The sequence below is a fragment of the Trichechus manatus genome, unplaced genomic scaffold (assembly GCF_000243295.1).
Source record: "Trichechus manatus latirostris isolate Lorelei unplaced genomic scaffold, TriManLat1.0 scaffold00078, whole genome shotgun sequence".
In the NCBI taxonomy this organism is placed as follows: domain Eukaryota; kingdom Metazoa; phylum Chordata; class Mammalia; order Sirenia; family Trichechidae; genus Trichechus; species Trichechus manatus.
The window spans coordinates 12,533,951-12,550,211 of NW_004444014.1; the positions used below are offsets into that span (position 1 = coordinate 12,533,951).

General features: G+C 37.2%; 1 protein-coding gene across 3 annotated transcripts in view; it reads right to left on the reverse strand.

Moving 5' to 3' along the window:
* Nucleotides 1-1,230: 1,230 nt before the first annotated feature.
* The window catches only part of GALNT1 (polypeptide N-acetylgalactosaminyltransferase 1), a 112,850-nt gene continuing 97,819 nt past the window's right edge, over nt 1,231-16,261 (reverse strand). For all 3 annotated transcript variants that reach the window (XM_004380914.2, XM_023735446.1, XM_023735445.1), the window contains 5 exons: nt 15,119-15,299; nt 13,899-14,038; nt 10,757-10,855; nt 10,099-10,233; nt 1,231-6,380 (listed from right to left, as the gene is read on the reverse strand). In XM_004380914.2, the coding sequence (XP_004380971.1) occupies nt 6,234-6,380; nt 10,099-10,233; nt 10,757-10,855; nt 13,899-14,038; nt 15,119-15,299 (702 nt within the window). In that variant the 3' untranslated portion in view covers nt 1,231-6,233. The remainder of the gene's footprint in view (nt 6,381-10,098; nt 10,234-10,756; nt 10,856-13,898; nt 14,039-15,118; nt 15,300-16,261) is intronic.

Consider the following 16,261-nt stretch of genomic DNA (forward strand, 5'->3'; position numbering starts at 1 on the left):
TGTTTTACTCTGGGCTTCCTGGAGTCTTATCCTGTGCACGTTCAGTTAAATGAGCCAAGGATTTGAGAAACATTTATATGCAGATTTGGTGCTCCCCTCTGGGATTTCCTCCCCAGTTTCCAGTCATTCTGTTTGCTTCCAAATAAGACCTCTTACTGCACAGCCTAGTAAGACCTTCACATTCTGCATGAACTCTACCTCCAGTGTGCTGTGTGCATGGAGTGCTTTCTGGGGGAAAAGTCATGTAAATATGACCTTACTCAGTGAGAGTCCCTTTTTATCAACATCGTATCCCTTATATTTTCTGCCTTTTGTTCACTCTCCAAGGCCTTCAAACAGTTTTATTTTAAAAATATTTTGTCCAGACTTAACATGATACTGGCAGGAGGGTGTCTGATACAGGCTACTCTCACATTACCAAAAGCCAAAGTAAATCTGTTCATTCTTTTCTGTTAACACTCAAACACGGTGGCTCAAATCCTCCTTTTGATAGTGATTTCATGTTTGAATTTAATTTGTGGGAGTATGAGGCACAGACCAAGGATTTTTTCTAAAACAGATTTATGTTTTATTCTAATGGTTTCCAGTAAGTGCTAGGCTCACTTGATTTTCTCGATCTATGGATTTCATGACTATGGTATTAAACCCATGATCTATGTGAAAACAGGCCTGTAATTACAAAGGGTGGCATCATCACTATCATCGTTATGAACTGTGTCCCCCAAAGTGTGTGTCAATTTAGCTAGGTCATGCGTTACGGACTGAGTTGTGTTCCGCCAGAAATGTGTGTCAATTTGGCTAGGCCGTAATTCCCAGTATTGTGACTGTCCACCCATTTTGCCATCTGATGCGATTTTCCCACGTTATAAATCCTCTCTCTATGTTAATGAGATGGGATTAGTGGCAGTTATGCTAATGAGGCAGGACTCAATCTACAAGATTAGGTTGTTTTAAACCAATCTGTTTTGAGAGATAAAAGAGAGAAGTGAGCACGGATACATGGGGATCTTATACCACCATGAAACATGAGCCAGGAGAATAACACACCCTCTGGACCCAGGGTCCCTGCGCTGAGAAGCTCCTAGACCAGGGGAGGATTGATGACAAGGACCTTCCTCCAGAGAAGAAGAGAAAGAAAACCTTCCCCTGGAGCTGGTACCCTGAATTCAGACTTCTAGCCTACTAGACAGAGAATAAACTTCTGTTTGTTAAGGCCATCCACTTGTGGTATTTGTTACAGCAGCACTGGATAACTAAGAAATCATTATTTACTAACTGGAAAAGGAGCAGAGTCAAGATTCCCCTTTGGTTTCTTTTATAAGGCGGCAGACTTTTCCTTACTCACCCTTTCACTTGTACGTGTAACTCCTTTGAATATCTCAACTTCATGCAGGGATTTTCAGTTCAATTTCCCAACTTTGTTCAGGCCCAAGATCTAAGCTCCCATTCTCTCAAATCTGGATATTGTATTTTTGTCCCCCGGGAGAGGAACAACTTTCAATTTAATAGCTCCTTCTGTGGTTTTTACATACAATTTTTCATTTCTTTCCTCACCCATAGGAATTTTTCCTGTTTCCTTGTGAGATCAGCTTTCCCCTTAAAGGTTTATTTGTTGCAATTTATTCAGCCTTTGGGTGTTTTGTAGAAGTAGAGGACGTTTTTAGAAAACCCTAATGTCAGAAGTGTAAATACCTTTACCATTTTCCCCCAGTGCTTTACTGAGGTATAATTTACATACTAAAATGCATAAATCACAAGTATATAACACAAAAATTTTTAAATAGGGTATATCCAAGTGTTATCATTGTCTAAATTGAGACATGGAGTATTTCCATCACCATGTAAAGTTTTCTCACACCACTTATCAGTTTACACTCAGATCTGCCTATACTAGATTTTGCCTATTCTTGATCTATAATGGGAAAATATATATTTTTATCTATATAAGTAATATATAGAGAATACAGTATATACTCTTTTGTGTCTAGTTTTCCTTGTTCAACAATGTTTTTTAGATTTATTCCTATTGTTTTATCAGCAATTTGTTCTTTTCTCTAATTGCAGGGTAGTATTCCATGATAGTACAAATGGTTAATGTGCTTGGTTGCTAACTGAAAGGCTGGAGATTGGAGTCCACTCAGAGGTTCTTCAGAAAAAAAGCCTGGTGATCTACCTCTGAAAAACTAGCCATTGAAAACCATATGAAGCACCATTCTACTCCAACACAAATGGGGTTGCCATGAATTGCAATCAACTTGATGGCAACTATTTATTCCATTCTATAAATATATGATTATTTGACTATTCATTAACTTCTTGATTGATATTTGTGTAGTTACCTGTTTTGGGGTATTATAAGTAAAGCTGCTGTGAATATTCTTGTACAAATATTACTGTGAACATACACACTCTTTTCTCTAGAAGTGGAATTGCCAAGTCAAAGGCACGTTTACCTTTATAAAAAACTGGTACAGTGTTTCCCGACGTGATTATACCATCTTACACTTCCACCAGGTTGCTCCCATATACACCATACAGTGATAGTTCCTTGTGATATCATTGTATTTCCTGATGACTGATGTTGAATCCCTTTTCCTATGCCAATTGGGCATTTGAGTATTTGTGAAGTGCGTATTCAAGTCTTTCGCTCTTTTTCATACTGGGCTGCTTTTGCAATGGTTTTTAAGAGTTATATATATTGCAAATATTTTCTCCCAGTCTGTGGCTTGCCTTTTCACTTTCTTAACAGTCATGTTTTTGATGAGAAATATTTAATTTTGATGAATATTATCAGTTTATTCTACGGTTAATGTCTTTTTATGTGAACTCTAGTATCACATTCTCCTAATCACTATAGCGTTAGAGCAATTCTTGAAATTGGGTAGTGTAAGTTCTCCAACTTTATTTTCCTTTTTCAAGATTATCCTGACTATTCTAGGTCTGCTGCATTTCCATATACATTTGTTAATCTATATGACTGGTAGGGTTTTGATTTTGTTGAATTTATAGATCAATTTGTGGAAAACTGCCATTTTGTAATTATGCACTCTTTTAAGCCACAAGCATAGTACATCCCTCCATTTTATTACAATGTTCTTTCTCTCAGCAATGTTTTGTAGTTTTCAGGATAGAGGTCTTGTACATCTTTTGTTAACTTTCTTCCTAGATATTAGACTTCTTTGATGCTATTGCAAACAGAGGGAGCCCTGGTGGTGCAGTGGTTAACTGTTCAGCTGCTAATTAAAAGGTCAGCAGTTCGAATCCACCAGCTGCTCCTTGGAAATCCTATGGGGCAGTTCTACTCTGTCCTACAGGGTCACTTGAGTTGGAATCGACTCGATGGCAATGGGTATAGTATTGTATTTAAAATTTTAATTTTTAATTGCTGTTAGTGTATAGACACAACTGAGTTTTGTACATTTACCACATATCCTACGGCGTTATTAGTTTTAGTAGATTTACTGACACTTACAGAATTTATCAGGCAAACACTTGTTGGTAATCTTCAAGCAATGGGAGAATGGGAGAAGTGTCATATGACTGGAAACATCTAATTTTCCAAACAGTAAAAAGTGACTCACTGTTTATATACCACTTTCCATAGTTATCATCTCAGAAACAATACCTTCTGAACTTCTTTCTCCTCTGAAGAACAGGTGGCTCTGGAATTAACTTTGCTCTGCAGATACTTCATAGAAGACGATCACTTTAACTCCAAGGAAAGTACCAAATCCTTACGGAGAGGAATCTTTGTTTTTCAGCTGCATGTAGAACAGAAATGAGGACATGGCATACTTGGTGCCCTTCATTTGCAGAGGGGTGAACAAAGTACCACTTTCTAAGAATGTCAATTGGAACAGAAACACAGTCATATTAAGATGGGTTGAGATAGGAGTGGGGTGAAAAAAATGCTGTAAATTCCAAGTTCTAAGGGCTACTAAAGAAGAAAAGGCTTGGTTAGCTTTGTGAGATTCAAATTATCCTTAATTGCCAGATTTATGAATTCTTCACTGGTTAAATAATAATCGATAATCCCATGTTTTCATTCTTTGCTTTCTTTCTCATTTGTTCTTTTCTTCCCGATTTGATTTATGATAGAGTAATCAGCATACTGCCTGATTTACAAAAAGTTATTATGAGCAGGGAGCCATTTTAACTTCAAGTAAAACCAATGTAAGGCACAACTATTCAGGAATATCTTATATTTTCAAAGTACTTAGGAACTCTTTAATTAGAAAAATAAAGGCAATGGGATTATGTATCAGATTCTAAAAAGTACCCAAGAATTAAACCACACCCATCCCCCGCTTAAAAAACAAAACCTCAAATCACCTTGCTGTTAAGCTGTCTTACAGTAAGGAATAAGTCCAAGCTACACTAGAGTACAAAACTTGAAATTCTGAGCATGAAAATAATTTATTGATTAGACATATGGTTTATTCAAGCATTAGGCCTACTGAAGATAGAACTAACATAGCTCATGGAGTAGGAAAAAAAATTCCATCTAGCACCTGCTTCATTTCAAATTTCCTGGGGACAAAGTTTATACACTTATCACAGCCCCACCCTAAAGCATCAATGTGTGCTTGATATTAAAAATTAACCTGACTAGGATATAAGGAACTTCATGTACACTCAACTTGGTAGGTATCATTAATGATGTGACTTTCAGAAACATTCTTAGGCACAAGAAATAGCACTGCCTGTAGTGAAAGCCTTTGATAATCAAAGAAAAGAATACCATTAAATACAATCTTACAAACAGGAAGGAATAACATACGCCCTGTAGCCAATGGACTGTTTTAAGTATCAGGAAAAATGTCACACTGAGGTTTTCTTTCTATAAGATTAAAAGATTAACTTTCAATTGATATTCAGGTTATTTTGTGGTATTAAAGAATCAAGAAAAAGAAAAGTGATTTAACCTAAATTGAATTTAGGGAAGAAATGCAGGACTAGAAATATGGAATAATAGCTGCACTTCTTTGGCTAACATTATAAAAAAGCCAATTAAACATTTTCAATAAAATTTTATTAAAAAAAAAAAAGCAGATCAACACTACAATTCAAGAATCTAATCTAAATATGTACTTGACAATGAAGTACATCTGAGTATGCAGTGAAAAAGGTTTTCCAAAAAAACCATCAAATATATCATCTCCAAATACCCAAATAATCACTTCTGCAGGCCTTTTGTTGAGTAGAATGATAAACAAAGAACTGAAGATTTATTGCTGTGAAAACAAATTTGTAGTACAGCAGTATGACTCTTGGGTATTAAGCATAATCTGATATGCTAGTTAAGAAGCTGAAAGTGTAATGAATGTGTGTGTATGTGTGTGTGTAGAAGTTGACAAGCCAGTTGACCCAAGAGCAACTGATACCTAACCTGTTCAGTTGAGACCAGACATTTTTAGAGGCAATTAAAAATTACAATTCCAACAGCCCACCAACCAAATAAAGTTAAAAAACCGTAGAAAGAAATTAAATCTATGTTCAAAGAGCCTTTTTTTTTCCAGCTCAATTTCAGCACCCCAAGGAAAAAAAAAGCATCCATGACTATCACAGATGAAAACAAAATGAATGTCATTGGAATCAGTATTTTTCCCCACTGAGGTATAAAATCTATATAGAAATTTGATACTATACTATAACAAATTGTACTTCTTATAGTTCTGATTTAATTTTCTTTAAACCCTGTTTAATATAGTTTTTTTAATTATTATTGTTGTAAAAATGTTGTTTTCATGATACTGAATCTGGTTCCAGTTCTTTTTCATTTATTTTTATATCAATATTTCATATACTGGCTCTACCAGTTCTAATCAGGAAAAAAAAAAATCTTGGAAATCTGTTCACAATGACAGCACATTCAGTAGAAATTACTGATGTGCAAGCAAACCGTCAATGGTACAGCTCTCCAGGAAGCACATCTTGTTTATTGTCTGAATATTCCTTACAATGATTCTTCATGAAAGACTCTTTCAATCTTGTAAACATCAGTGTGCACAGTCTCACCAGTACGTAGTTTCATGTCCTTGGACAGGAAGGCTGGTTCACAGCTAGTGAAAAGCTAGAGGAGTCTAAGTTTTAATGGCTGATAAACCTTACATCCTGCAGAGCAGGAAAGCACTTTTCCTTTTTTGCTACTTAAGAATGTGGCAGAAATGTATGCTGAGGTAGCCCAGTCAATCCATATATTTTTTTTTTCTTCTTTTTTTGTAAATTTGGTCTCAGAATATTTCTGGGAGGGTGACATTTCGCAGAAGCCACTGCTGTGACCGGCTTCCGTTGCAGTCTCTAATGCTGGGCACCTGGCTGTCCTCTTCCGTGGCTTTATCCAAGCACTGGTTACTGTTCACATGCTGCAGGGTTAATTTCTGAAAGTGACAGAAAGAAAATCTTAACATGAAAATGGAAGGGGGGAAAAAACTCTCTACCATCATTTCTGGTGACTATTAAATTCTTCCTTGCAGAAAAAGTGATTTTTTAAAATACAATTGAGAAAATGGTGTATATTTAAAGGCAGCATTAAGAGCTGTGGCAGGGAGAAAGGCACTGGGGTATAGTGGAAAAACACTGGATTTGGAATAAGATGACCTAAATGCTAAGTCTCACTTGTGCCATAAGCTCTGCAATACTGCAAAATTTCATTTTTTTGTGGTCCAGTTTCCCAAAAAATGATCAGAGAAGTGGTTCCTAATCTAGGATTCTCAACCTATTTTCAAAAAGCTATTTCAAAAACATTGCATTTCCCTGTGATGAGGCTGTTCAAGTAAATTCTGTGATTCTAAACCTCAAGTCCTTAGAAACTAAGGTCCTTTTGAAGACTCAAAATCATAAGAAATGTTGGGACTGCTATGATTTAGTAATCAACCTTAAGTCTATGTTCATATCAAATCTAGAGGGTCCCTTGTGATTGAGGGAGGTGATACAGTGTAGAAGGAAGAGCACAGGATTTGAGAGTCAGACAGACTGGGTTCAGAGCCGGGTTAACTTGTGCTTTCTCATTTTTAATATGAGGATAACATTACGCATTTTCAGCAGATTTGGTAATAAACAGAGATAACGAATATAAAATACCTAGCATACTGCCTCAAACAAAACAGGGCCTTAGTAAACGGCTGATGGATATAGCTATGTATCTTCCTATTTATTTACATTCTAGATTGGATGCTGTCATGCTGAATTTGAGGATAATTTCAAAAGGGCAGGGTAGGTGGGAGCTAACGGGTACATGGTTATAATGACTCACACTGATGATTCTGATATACTGTGCCACGGTCATGTTAAGGACTCCATAACAGCTGTGCAGGAATTTGCACTAAGATGATCCTAAGTGTTAAACAATGATGATGAAAGGTAGTATGTGTTTATTAACACACATTTATCCGATTGTTTCACTCATGGCTCTATTTTAATGTAATTTTTTAACCTGGAACATTTTCATTTTCAAGCTGTTGTCACTTTGACCCCATACAGGTAGTTCTTAAAAGAGCATAATGCTCAAGGCAGACATTTTTTACTAGATAAGCTAAACGATCATTTGGTTTTAAGACTTCAGGGGATATTTCTGGGTTAAGGTTTAAAGATGATCTCTGGGCAATAGTGTCAGAGGTTCATCTGGCCCCCATGGCTCCAAAAAGTCTGCAGTCCATGAGAATTTGAAATTCTGTCAAACTCTGTTTCTGGGAGAACCCAGACTGTGACACTAAAGTGTCATCTCGGGGGAAAAAATATGACTCGGTCTGTAGTCGAACTAATGACTTGGCAAAGCAATTTAGAAGTTCTAAAACTTTACACTCATGACTAGGCCTTTCCAAATACCCCAATCCATCTCTAGTTTCTTACATTCTTCATCAAACATTAATTTTGGAATACATGTTGTGGTAGACCCTGTAAGATGGCTACCAAACAGTCATTCCCACTCTATCTCCTTGCTATCTCACACCATAAGGACTGGAAAACCAAATGCTTGCTTTCCCAGCCTCCCTTGGACCTGGGGGTCACTATGGGATGAAGTTCTGGCCCAGGAGACATATGCAGAGTTTGTTGAGGGGGCTCCAAGAAAAGATTCGCTTTCCTGATAAAGAGCAACACATGTGGTTGTGCAACATTTCCCCTTCCCCTTTCTTCCTGCCTTAAACTGGGATGTGATGTGAGAGGTGCAGCATCCATCCTGGTCATAAGGAAAAGCCAAGAGATGTTAGCCCTGACATCACTGTGCCATTTAATTCACACCAGAAACCACTTACTCCCAGAATTATTATGTTAAAAAAACAAAAACCCTATTGAAGCTACTATGAGTAGGTTTAGCATTGTATAATTAATACACTGTCATTTCCATTTCCAAATGAACTTAAATGTGAGAGCTTTCTAATTGTTTTTTGGTTGTCACAATGACTCTGGGGTACTACTGGTATTTACTGTCTGGAGTTAGAAACGCTGTACTTCCTGCAATGCATAGGGCAGTCGTACCCAAAATGGCAATAGCATCCACCATGGGAAACCCAGGAACAGAATGTTCAGGCTATTTCTAATGGTCATATTCACTGAACCATTACTATATTTAATATTATTTTTACTATAGTTTGTGGTCAAAGTGCTCAGTTGCTAACCAAAAGGTCGGCAGTTCAAATCCACCAGCCCCTCCCTGCAAACTCCACAGGGCAGTTCTACTCTGTCCTATAGGGTTGCTATGAGTTGGAATTGACTTGACAGTAATGGGATACTTTGACACTGTGAAGGCAGACCCAGAACCCATAAAACACGGTCTCTGCCCTATTAAATTTAACAGTTTAGTAGTGGAGAAAAGACAGGTAGATAAATAACTACAAAGAAGCACAAGCACTGCAGGAGTCAAAGAGGATTATAATGAAGTTAGGGCAGAGAGAGCTAATTTCTGGCTGGGATGCATGGAAGTGAGGTCAAAGCTGGGCCCCCAAGAACGGGTAGGATTTGTTAGGCAGAGGGAGATGTATGATCTTAAATGTGAAGTGGGAAAGTGCAGGGTATATTCAGGGGATAGAAAAGTAGACCAGGCTTTGAATACGACACGGTACAGGAAGAAAAGGCAGCTGAAGGCATCACTTTGGACAATGCTTCCATTTAAGAAGCAGAGCCAAGCAGACAAAAGGAACAGAGAATAAATTAAGAGAAGAACCTACGCAGTAGAGCTTCTAAAGCCAAGGGATAAAAGGATTTTTAAAAATCACCTGCTTAGCAATAGTAAATGCTACAGAGAAATTAAGGAAGAAAAGAGACTGGAAAGTTCCTGGCTTTGTACTCAGGAGCAGTTTCCATACAGTGTCAGGTTGAGACAAGAGCCAGGGCTGGTGAACCAAAGGCATGAGTGCCAGCCACTCACTCCCCTTGTGACAAAGCAGGGGACAAGTAAGATGGTATACAGAAAGTAAAGTAGGAACTAAAGTTTCTCCTACGATGAGGAAGAAAACTAGTTGTGGTCATAAGCAAAAGAAGAATAAACAGAGAAAGAAATATTGGTGCTGATTCCAGAATTAGAGTCAAAAGCATAAGGTAGGAGATTAGTCAGAGATGAGGAGAGGGATAGAGTTTTACAGGAGATGCTTTGATTGAACTAGTATCTTTAAAGTACCTCTATGTGAGCATGATATATAGCAGATCGACATAGACAAGCTCCAAAGGAAAGCAAAGAAGATAAACATGAGGGGTTTCATTATATATGTCACTGAAAAATTATTATAGGCCACATAATTTTATCAAGACTCACCTTTTACCTAATTGTTTAATTCAGTTATTTAAAAGGCCACTTACTTCTTCATTTCTTCCATGCTAGGCTACAGAGCTTGAGGACATACAGAAGGATCACTGGCTACCTAGTTAACAACAAAGACCCAAGGAATAAACGTACCTGTGATTTTACAAGACTAGTTTAATTACTGGGGAGAATAAAATGTGTTTATTTTACTTACATTTATTCTCCATTTATCAATCTTTACAGTGTAAGAATACTCACATTCAAACTCCTCAAGAATTCAGTCCTTTATCTATAAAAATATACAAATATACCCAAATGACACACACAACTTTTTTCCTTTGGGCAGCCGGGTAACTTACCACTGGGTCGTACTCCCAAAGTTGGTTGCCTTTTAGGTGGTGGCATTTCAGCATTGTGACTGGGCCATTGAGTTTGGAAACATCCAAACAAAGGTCATCTGTTCTAATTTCTTTGTTGGCAGTGTAAGAGAAAACCTAAAGACAAACGTGCACATATGCAAGCTCTCACAGTAAAAAGTGTTTTATATGCTCAATCATCTGGCATAGGAAAAAACAAGTACTTCAAGATACGCGATTGTTTAACCTTATTAAAGTAACGGAGAAAGAAATAAAACTTTAATAAATTTTTATTCTCTGAACAAGACGACTCAGAAAAGTTACCACTAAGTTTACACAGAGGAAAGCAAAAATGACCTGGAGTGCTATGTACATACTAAGTATACTGTTGGGGGTTGTTATCTGTTTGACTAAAAAGGGCAGAGCAAATCTCATGCTCAGCAGTGTAAACAGAGTTCTCACAAGGGGCCTTTCACAAATGTTTCATTTAAAAGTAATAAGTAGATTGAAGGTTCCCTTCACCTAACAGCTTTATTATTTTATTTTGAAAGGTAGGAAACTACTGAAACTACTTCCTGAATGGTATCATGGGCATAAAAAGAGCAGAAGAAAAAAAAAAATCTGAAAATTATCTCTTTTAAAGCTTTACTAAGATACTCACCTGATTACCCCCCATACCATGGCAGTTAAAAATTCCAACTTTTTCATTCTCCTTCCTAGCCATGTTATCCAGACACTGATTTGTTTCCACATTTCTTATCTATGGGACAATGAATAATGAAAATATCAGGAATTAGAGAAGTAGACACAGACACACACACACTAAAATCAACCACTTTTCCTGGTGCTATATAAAAAAACCTCGAATTCCCCAGGTAAGGGGTATAGGCTGGTGTAGGAGGTGGGAGAACCCCTGTCTAAATATAAATCTAAAATTCTTTGGTCTAGGTCTTACAGTTTATATAACTTCTGTGCTTCAAGGGGAACATCCTTTAAATTCTTATTTCCTTCATTTTTCCAAGCTGTACTTCAGGATTTATATTCAGTTCAATAAACTCTACTTTGCCTAATAATTTAAAGCGATTTCACAACTCTCTGAGGACACTAGTAACAACCAAGATAAGGGGCATGACTTTTGATAACGACTCTGACTTCTTAGGAAACTCAAGGTGGGAATTTTCTAGTCATAAAGCTTGGAGTCTGGCTTAACTGGAAGCCTAAGCATGCTGTGATGCAAACACCGCTCTTTTGTTAAATATTTGTCAATTAGGGAAAAGGAATTTAATTCAGTCATCAGCCTTAGGGAGAATATTTTAAGCAATGCCTTTGATATTTTGTTTCTTTGGAACCACTGCAATTTAAAAGCATGTGGTAAATTCATAAACATTTGCAAGTCCTAAATCTATTCCAATGGATGGTACTGTTAGCAGGAAAGCCACAGGGGAGATGTGCGACAGACATTTGTCATTACATAGAGACAGAAAAAAAAGTGTAACCAATTTTGAGTGATAAAGTGTTAGTAAAGTTAAAACCACAAACAGGCCATTTATTGTTTGTAACAGCAAATGTACCATCTGCATAGTATTCCAACATGTACCACTAGAAAAGGGGCTTTATGAGCAAATGTATTTGTGAACTGCTGGTTTAAACAAATTTAAATAGGTTTGTTTACTAAAGAACTTCTCAGAGCCTTTCAATGTGCTCTGACTGGGCCATTAAGACACAATCCCAGGCCACACTATCCAGGGCCAAAAGCTCCAGTTTTGGGGGCCGGGGCCCTTGTCACAGTACGATGTCCCAGAACCACCCCAGTCCCAAAAATCTTGGCAGGAGTGGGAAGTGATGGTACAGAAAGTATAAGCTATAAAAAGCAGCATTTCCCAAACATTTTTGGGTGCAAAATCCACTTCCCCTTCCTCCACCCTGTCTTTTTAATTGAGCACGTAAGGGAAATATTGGCTAGATCTGAAAAACAGTATGGGTGTTAGTGGTTAAGAGCACAGGCTCTAGGGCCAGACTGCCTGTGTTGACATCCTGTCCCTTCCATTTTGTGGCTGTGTCCTTAGTCACTTGTTTAAACCTTTATTTGTGTCTCTATTTACCTATACGTGAAGTGGGGATAATAGCACCCATCTTGCAGTGTTGATGTGAAGATAAAATGAGTTAATATACACAAGGCACTCAGATTGGTGCCTGACAGAATACATGCTCAGTAAATCTTAGGATTATTAGATCTGTCTGGAGAAATGATTGGTTGGTCCATGATACCGACAAAACCATCAATGGCCTGGATCCTTTTTTTTTTGCTGTTGTTTAGAATATTCAACTGCCAGATTAATAACTATTAGATATCACAACGGAAAACATTTATTCAGTTCTAGGTCCTACAGGAGTTATGGGAGTCAAATCTGGTTGATGCCAGATACTCTATAAGTTATGTCTCTTACTCTAGTCATACTTATTCCTTCTAATTTCCTTTTTACTCTAAAATCCTATGATTTCAGGTTTCCCTGTGCTGTTAAGGTATGACAAGAGATCCCTGAACGGCTCCATTCCAGTCTCTGGCTAAGGCAGGCTCACAAGGGCAGAGCAATGATTGGAGCATAAGATTCCTGGCTGTACTGTGACAGGTGCTTGCAAACGACCACAGGCCCCGAAATCAGAGCTTTAGAGCCTGGATAGTGTGGCCTGGTATTAAGGGCATAGCAGGCTTAAGACCAGCTGCATAGTTAATAAGGCAATAACCAGCAGGCCACATAGGGTAAAACTTGTCCCTTACATAAGAAGCCAGCTGGCAAGGGGCAGGGCACGAGGAAAATTTGCCCTGGTAATTATCCACCATGAGTTAGTTAAGTGTCTCTTTGTAATACACCTATGTTTTGGCTCAGTCAGCAATGCCTAGGTGTTGTTCAGAACTGGGTTAGTTCAAAAGAAACAACTCCTCATTCTCTATTCTAAAAGCAAGTTACAGGGGCAACTGCTCTAATTGTTTCCACAGCACATCATCTCTCCGGGGCCTTTCTTGACCGGAATGGGGCTGCAAAAAAGGGAACAGACTCTCGTTAATGAGACATGAATGAGTCATTCTCCCTCAAGTTTGAATGAGAATCATCTGAAGTCCAAGAAACTCAACATACCCTTCACGCTCTAGGAATATAGTGTAATAGGGCACAAGAAATAGTTTCTTGTGACCATCCTCCAAGCACAATTAATTGTTAGCTAATTATACGCATTAATAAGTAAATTTCAAATTTCAAGAAAATTTACTGCTGAACTCTAAAAGAAAAATAAAGGCATCACCAGAAATAAATATGCTAACCAATATTCTCTCCAACCTTCCTGCCCAAACTGAGATTTAAAAATCTCGCCCGCCCCTCAAAAAATAAGTAAGTGCTGAAAACAATTTATTATGGACGGTCTTTCAAGTTTCCTTGTCAGTTCTTTACAATTTACCTTCACACTGAAGTTCCTCAAGCTCTGATTTAGGCAGTAACACTGTAACATTAGCTTTAACAGTATATGGTCTCAACTAAAGGATCAGTTTGTTAAATACAAAGCCTACCAAAGACAGTGATAAATTAGGTTAGGGGTAGAGCATTCTTATTTCAAAATATAACATGATTAAAAGTTAAAGACATTTCAAGTTATGAAGTAGACTCTGTCAACTAACAAGAGTTTTCCCATGCTTAAAGTTATGTAATTTTAATATAAAGGTAATTTCTTGTTGGAAGTTTAACCTCTATTATTTCTGATACAGAAGGGAGAAAATAATAACTACATAGGATATATATCTATATTTTTACCTCTCCCAGAGAGAAATAATGACGTGGTATTTGAGAATCAGGATAAATATTTTCTAGGTACCAAGAGAAAGGTTTGCATTGCAGTTTGTGTCTTAGACCAAGCCTTGATGATATATCTCCATAATCCACCTTTGTAACACCTGATGAAAGAAATAATTGACCCTGAATTATTAGTGTTCTATTAGGTAACACAATTCTACTTATATGCTTCATCTATCAAGCCATGTGAATGGGAAAAGTGGAATCATTTCATATTCATGTACCATGAATCCACCTCTCAAAATATAAAACAAGGAAAAGACATTAAAATGTGCTACAATTTTTCAAAGAAAAATTAAATTTATATGAGAATGAAATACATAATATTATTTACATAGTAGTACACATAATAATACTACACACAGATATAAGTTAAATGGGCTCAGAAGACTTTAATATATATTAAGGCAATCAATCAATCAATCAATCAATCAATCAATCAATCAATCAATCAGGATCTCTTTTGCCCAAAACAATCAGGTTTAAAACAGAACAACTGCTTCTAGTCGGGTTTTTCTCACACAACTGACTGAATTGTGCATACCACCCCATGACAGTATGTTAATACAAAAATGAGGATGAAATGGTAACGAGCTCAGGCAGATTTATGGCTGATTGCACAACTGTTCCCACAAACTCTGACTAGCAGAGAAAAGTTCCCAGAGAGAAGTCCTTGAGGACCGAAATGGGGTTTGTATTGGCCTTTCAATACTTGACACTTATGAAAGCCCTGCACGATGAAGGCATCAAGGACCTGCTTATGGGGAATGCACGCGACTACTGCTAAAACAGTGGGTGGTTGTGCTGGATAACAAAGCCAAGAATACGGGAAAATTCATACAAGCTAGGGAAATGAATGAAAATTAACAGATGAAACTTAACTAGAATAACTGTAAAATGCTGTGGTTAGGTTAAAAAAAAAATACGTGAATAACACTTGGGCTCCTAGTAATTTACATAAACTGACCTGGATAATGTATTATTATTGTTAATAATATCTTACACAAGGCCTTCTGCTAAGCACTTTTTATACTGTGTGTGATTTCATTTGTTCCTTACATCAACCCTATGTGGTAGGTGTTTGGCCTCTGCTTAGAGCTTATTTTCGACCCCTCAGAATCCATTAGGATCAGGGATAAGAAAATGACAGTGTTGTGTTTCTAATACAAAATAATGCTCACCTGGGGAAATTATATAGAAGAAATTCTTGAATTCATCCATCCAAACTTCTGCAAGTCGTCTGTTATTTTTATTGATAATCTGCCCTGTGCCTCCTGGAAATGTGTAAGGTGTAGCTTTCCGAAACACGTGTCCAACATGTGAGCACGTGACGATTTCCAAAGTACCTCCACACTGCCAAATCTGGAGACAAGAGCAAAGCAGATCATGTAAGATATTCATGGCTGGGTTAAAAAACAAATGCTGACTTTTACCAGGTCTCATTGATGGAATTCCACAGAATCAAAGACATACAGTGCAGCTCCGGCTATCTGGTCACAAGCCAGTGCCTCCTCAAGACAACTCTTTTCTCTAATTTTTGGCTCCGATTACACGCAAGTGGAAGGTTAAAATACAGAAAAGACAGTTTGAATGCTAAAAATAGAAAAGACATGAGCTGAGGTCTAAAACTGTGCTTTTCTAATTGCAGACCATGACTCATAACATTATAAATTCAAATCTGATGAACAACAACCAGCACCTGTTAACAAGGGAATACTGTTTCATGAAATGTTTGTTTAAACTGTGTGTGTGTTTGTGTGTAATGCATAATGTATTTATTACTATGATTGATGGTCAAAAAACCTTTGACCAGAGAGTGACCATCCAGATTCTTATCTGCTTCCCCTTCAAACCTGTCTCACACCCTGTACATTAAACAGAACCTAGGAATGGAAACCAGTTATTCAGTAAGATAGAATATGCTTTTGTTCTTAGAACAATAAAAAAAAGGAAAAAACAAAAATAGATTAAGTATGGCTTCACATTTTTAATTTTATGAAATTATTCTTCTGCTTCTTTGAAAAGACAATTTTCTGAGAGTTAAAACGTCTCCTAACTATTTTGCCATTAGAATACATTTGGAAAAGTTCTGTTTTTGTGAAATATTCAGAATGTTTAACATTTCCCAGGATTGTAAAATCTTCGAGTTGAACAGGATCTCCAAGATTATCTAGACTCCAATCTTTTCTTTTTACAAGGGGCAAAGTAATTTCCAGGGGACGAAAGTGAGCAGGTTCAGATTACAGTGGGGTTCAGTGTGATTTCCATGATAGTAAGCTACATATCTAAAGTGGATTATTTTAAAACATATGCAATGTAATTAG